The 6,000-nt window shown below is 47.6% G+C and overlaps 1 protein-coding gene across 1 annotated transcript in view; it reads right to left on the bottom strand.

Moving 5' to 3' along the window:
- Window positions 1-497: 497 nt before the first annotated feature.
- The window catches only part of EIF2B3 (eukaryotic translation initiation factor 2B subunit gamma), a 157,798-nt gene continuing 152,295 nt past the window's right edge, over window positions 498-6,000 (bottom strand). Inside the window, exon 12 of the mRNA XM_029228142.1 lies at window positions 498-721. Coding sequence (XP_029083975.1) covers window positions 669-721 — 53 coding nt within the window. The 3' untranslated portion in view covers window positions 498-668. The remainder of the gene's footprint in view (window positions 722-6,000) is intronic.

The following is a 6,000-nucleotide window of genomic DNA, read 5'->3' as shown; positions in this document are numbered from 1 at the left end:
AGGCAGGGGCTGCCTCCTGATTGCTCTAGGGTCTCCAAGGTGTAATAGTTGAGCTGGAGAAACTGACCCGAGGCTGGAAGGATAGGAAGTAAATGGCAGGGGTTAGAAGGTGAGGCTGGTGGTGGCGTGGTGTCAGGGGCCAGGAATCTGTGTGGTAGGTATGGGAGCAGAGCAGTAAGTCCTGGACTGAGGTTCAGGGGCCAGGCTGCCCAAATTGACAGCTGTAGAGGGAACATCATATGCAGAGGTCGCAATGACAGCAGCTAGGCCTATGGGCCTAGAAAGCCTGATTAGGGTCAGGGACTGAAGTACCCTCAGGTCCTTTCAGGTGGGAGATGCTTTTAAGGACGACGCTGGGCCAGCCAGTCAGAAAGTAGCCCTCCTAGGAACTTCACCACTGGACAGCTGCTGCCCCTGCCTGATACCCTCGGTGTACAAGAGCTAGGCCACTGTTCCACACGCCAGCTCCAGATGGTTTCTACAACATGAACACACACTGTGTATCTCTGGAGCCCATTTGATGTGGAGCTTGGGACTACTCCCTAAGTCTCCAGCATGCCTTTGGGAGCCCTTCTTTTATTGGGAAATAAATACAGAGTCAAACAGGTGGGCCAGCCAACATCTGTAGTTCTGGGGGCCAAGAGGAAGGAGTCTGACTTGCTCAGAACTCAGATCTCCATGAGCTGGTCATTCCCCACGATCACCTCATTCACTCGTTTGGCTATAAAAGAAAAAGAAAAGATTGTTTAAGAAATGGCAGCAAAATATGTCATTTCAAACCCAATTACTTCTAATTCTGTGTTCATAAACATTCATGCCTCTCCTATGTGGCTCTGCGCTTTAGAAGCTCTTGGGAATACAACTTGTCGAAAGGACTTTGGAAGAGACAGCATCTTCCCACACAGGAGGAGGGGACTGACTCTCTATACACCTGGCTTTCAGGAGACTTCACATAGGAGGGGGACTGGAACTGAGTCATAAAGAATGATAGAGTGTTTTTAGGCAGTATATCAAGGGGAAGGCATTCCAGGCTGTTAGAACAACGTGAGCAAAGACATAAAGATGTAAGAAAGAGGCATGTGAAAAACTGTGGGGTGGCCAGAGGACAGGGAATGGGGGAAAATAGTGAGAAGAAAAGAGACTAAATAGTTAAATGATGGAGATATTCAAAGGAGAAAGGGAGATGCCTCATATGTCACATGTAAATAATACCCCATACTCGACAGGGTTATTGTGAGGATTCAATGAGTTAAAGAATCATTGAGTGTTTGACAAATAGTGGTCAGTATTATTTTTATAAATTCCAAACTCGTAAGGCCCTCTGTGACCTGACCTTTGCCTACCTCTCAGCTTTATCTTCCATCACTCTCCATTTGTACCTAGAAGCCATGTTATTTTACAGCTCTAGACCTTAGTACATGCTGTTCCCTCTGCCTAGAATGCCTTTCTTTCCCTCCCTACTCACCCTAAATGCCCTAATCAAGCACCTCCACTGTGTGATGCCTTCCCTTCCAAACTGTCCATTTCCTGCTCTCTGAAAACACTCTACCTGATGTGTATCTCTATCTCTACTTCACTGTAAGAATCTTGAGGGCAGGGGCAGTGGATTTATGATCACACCCCAGTGTCTAGCACAGCTACTGGCACATGAAAGATTTCAGAGGTTTGGGGTAATGACAGGGATAGGGTATGGTTATGTAAGTGGAGAGCTAAAGTTGCAGGGGAGTGAAGGTTGGTAGAGAAGGTCAGGGAATGGTGAAGCTGAGGGGCTGGATGGTTCAGCGATGAATATGTTTAAGTTGTCCAAGATGTTTGGAAAAAGAGACGGAGGAAAGGGGAAGACTGTGAACCCTCAATATATTTAGGGGAGTGCCTTGGGAGCTTACCAACGATGGGGTGAAAGCTAAGAAGAGGGTTAGCTTTCAAGGAGTAAGAGCTATAGAAAGGAGGCAGTGAACCAAGGGTCTGGAAGGGGTAGGGGAAACCAGGAGCATGCTGTCTGCTTGTTCCCTGGAGGTATGGAGCAGATGTAGGAGGAAGGAGAGCTTTCAGTGTTCTATTGGCTCAGACAGAAAAGGCTGACCACCTGGCTGAAAGTGGATTCCTTCTGGGTTAGCTTGGCTTCTAAAGGTCCAACACCTTTCTTGCCACACATGGGGGCTTGAGAGTGACCCTGATAGGTGAGGCAGAAACTGACTTTCCTGAGGCTCTACTTCAGCCTCAGAAGGGTTTGGTGCAGCAAAATGAAGATCGTTAACGACAGGACCAAGTTTGATAGTAAAGAGATGTTTTGTTCTGCTCATACTGCCCACAGCCTGGAGCCTACTTCTGCTCTGTCAGTAGAAAGGGGGTTTCTGACTGAAGCTGTGGAGACTTTGAGATTTCAGACATGTCCTCTGTTCTATCTACCTTTCCAGTTTTGTTTCTTGCTATATCTCCCTTACACACTATATTCTAGATTTTCCAAATGATTTTCAGTTCCCAACATATCAGATTGTTTTTTGCCGTCAGGTGCCTGTTTACATGGTTCTCCTTTGCTCGAGAGGTTCTTCCCTTTTGTATATTTGGTAAATAGCCAACAATTTTAAGATTTAGCCTAAATTCTCTCCTTTGAGATGGTGTTCCTGATCCTTGTGCCAGGAACTGACCAATTTCTCTCTTCTGTCCATAATTAACCCTGACAGTCTTCTACCATCATACCTGTGAAACTTTACTGCACTTATTTCTTTTTCTTTTTTTTTTTTGCGGTACGCGGGCCTCTCACTGTTGTGGTCTCTCCCATTGCGAAGCACAGGCTCCGGACGCGCAGGCCCAGCGGCCATGGCTCACGGGCCCAGCCGCTCCGCGGCATGTGGGATCCTCCAGGACCGGGGCACAAACCCGCGTCCCCTGAAACGGCAGGCGGACTCTCAACCACTGTGCCACCAGGGAAGCCCCTGCACTTACTTCTTTACTCATCTGAGTCTCTATAATAGACTGTGAGCAGCTGGACAGCAAGAGGCAAATCTTACTCATCTTTACACTCCTAGCCTCCCAGAGCCTGGAAGATAGGCAGTAATTGTTTGTTGAAGGTGTGTGTGTTCTGGGGGTTATGTGAGGGTAGAGAAGTGGGAAAAGGAGCATGTATGGAGGAGAAGGCCTCCAATCCCCTTGTCAAAGAGAATATAACTGACACATCCGGTGCATTACAGCAAAGGTCCTAGTGGGTCCAGAGCATCTTCGGGCCTATTTCTCTAATGTTCTCCAGTAGGAAGAGAAACCAAGGTCTAGGCCTTTCACAGACTTTCTTGTTTCAGCATTGTATTTGACAGAGGCAATCTCATGTGAGAAGAAAAGGTGACAGTGCAGAATAGGAGAGCTCTGAGCCATAGAGATTTGAATTCTATTGGTCATTTGACTTTGAGCAAATTATTTCATGTCTTTGGGCTTTAGTTTCCTCACGAAGTTGTGGGGATTCAATAAGATAATTGATGTAAAGAGGCTTGATAAGTATTAAACGGAAGTTACAGGACGTGGTTGGGTCTGGCCTGTGTACTCCTGCCCTAGGAGGTGTTCTTTTTATACTTTATAGCAATCTGCTTCCTTCAGTGAGAGGAATGGGAGGGAGGCCCAGACACTGCTCAGGCTGCTAAATTCCCTAGGGCTGGGGCTGGTCCTGGAGTGTGACTGTCAATCAGGCTCTACCTTGAGGTAAGACTGACCAGAAAAGAACAAAGGAAACGCTCCTCTGGCTAGCTTCCCAGGGCACCTCCAAAAGCTCCTCTTTGCCCTTTATCCCTCTGTAGCCATCAGTTAGCCACATCATCTCATAACCAGACTCTGACATCTGCTCTTCCTTCACCCAGTCTCTTCCTAGTTTCCAGGGACACTGGAATGTTCTGAAGACAGTGCCAGTTTCATTAACACTTCTTGGTCCTCAGTGCTCCAGACCAGAGGGGTTAATGAGGGGTTAGGCTGAGGCAAACAACACCTTTTTCTGCTCTGCTAGGCTCCAAATTAATACCTGCACCATCACTGGGACTCAGGGGAGGAAGACTGTATCTGGCATTTTGGGGGAAGATGTATTTTTATGGAGATTCAGTAAGGTGGAGGAAACCTGAAGGGGAAAAACAAGCAGTACTAGTTCCGCTTGGCCAGGGCTGGAAGGAGGCTCCAATAAACACACTGGAAAAGTTCTGGGCTGGAATCAGGTCGGGAAAGATCCTAAAGGGAAGAGTACAAGGGAGGAAAGTAAGTTGGGAAAAAAACCAGTGAGGTAGAAGGGAATGACAAGTCACATATGAAAAGCTGCACTGTTGGGAAGCTGGGGAGGACTCCTGCTAGCCAGGACTTGACCTATGTACCCATCAGGTCTACTTTCACAGCCAAAGGACTGATCACTGCGGGACCAGGGAAGAGGTCCAAGTTCTCTCACTGACAGTAATAAAAGACTCAGATGAAATGTCCAATTAGTTTCCCAGGTTTTGACTTTGTTGGCTGTGGTTTTTCAGTTGGCTTGAGCAGGAGGTCAAACTTGGTTGCCAGGATTTTTGCCAGAGATAATCTCATTAACTGAGCATGCTGGGTGGGGTGAGTAAAGCCAGAATTGTTAGAAAATGCCTTGTTCTCCTGGTAGTGCTAAAAAAGGGCAGAGGGGCCTACGCTGGGTTACGATAGTCCCACTTTTGGTGTAGAAGACTGCTATGGATGTGGTGACTCTGTGGCATGCAAATGACTGGGATTTGGAGAGGGGACGGCATTGCTTCTGAGGATGAATGTTTTTTCCTGAAATCCCTCCATGGGGGGAAGACTGACTGGGGACTTTGCCATCTCCTGACTCTTTGCTAGTGAGGACCTGAGTTATGTTTGTCTGGGTCATCCATAGTTAACAGGTCTTGATTGCTGCACTGATGGTTTGGAATTTGCATTCTCAGTGTGGCTCAGCCTCAAAGAAAAGTGATAGTGGGGACTTCCCTGGTGGTCCAGTGGGTAAGACTCCAGGCTCCCAATGCGGGGGGCCTGGGTTTGATCCCTGGTCACGGAACTAGATCCCGCATGCATGCCACAACTAAGAGTTTGCATGCTGCAACTAAGAAGTCCGCATGCTGCAACTAAGAAGCTCACATGTGGCAACTATGAGCCTGCATGTTGCAACTAAAGATCCCGCATGCCGCAGCGAAGATCCCGTGTGCAGCAACTAAGACCAGGCACAGTCAAAATAAATAAGTAAATAAATATTAAAAAAAAAAAAAGATAAGTGATAGTGGGAACAGGTGACTGGCCAGGAGTACCTGTGGCAGGAAGGCACTGACTACTGTGCTGGACGCATTGGTCTCTCTAGCATAGAGGACAGAGCAAGAAATGTTGGGGTTCTCCAGTTTAAAGTCCAGATGACTTCCCTGGCCATCTCTCCTTCAGGACCGTTAAGGAGAGGGCATGTAGTTAGAGCTAGAAAGCGCAGGAGACGCCGCAGCCTGTGACATCCTAGGGGTTTGGCTGGCACATCCCTATGCTCCCTGATGGGAGATGTGCCTCAATACTGGCATTCCGTTGACATTCATGCATTCTGCACACAGAATGAAGAGGGGTCCTTGCAAAGTAAAAGAAAGGAGCACCAATACTTTGCTGGAAGTGGGGAGAAGAACAAGCAGAAACTGTGAGCTTCCAGGTTCCAGCAAATAAGAAAGGAGGGACACCCTAGGGCAGTGGCAAATGGAGTTCACTCATTCAAATATGCCAGTAAAAACAACAAAAGGAAGCAGCTCCTGGCTCCAGGAGGGACTGAAAGAAGAAAAGCACTAGGGGATGTTTCTACTTTTTGCTGAGCAGGAGATAATTTACAAAGACAAAGAAGCAAGAAGGAGGTGGAAGAAACATGGTGTGGGGCCATAAACCCAAATAGGAGAGAACAAAGCAGGACAGAGAAATGCAATGAGGAGACAGGGGAGGGGATGGGATAAGAAAGCAGCCCCACAGACCAGCTGAGCGGCTGCTTTTGAAGCTCTGGGGATCTCTTCCAAG

This window comes from Monodon monoceros, unplaced genomic scaffold (genome assembly GCF_005190385.1).
Source record: "Monodon monoceros isolate NGI ecotype Baffin Bay Population unplaced genomic scaffold, NGI_Narwhal_1 Super_Scaffold_18, whole genome shotgun sequence".
NCBI lineage: Eukaryota > Metazoa > Chordata > Mammalia > Artiodactyla > Monodontidae > Monodon > Monodon monoceros.
Note: the sequence above shows the minus strand (reverse complement) of the source record. Positions and strands in the feature narration are given on the sequence as shown.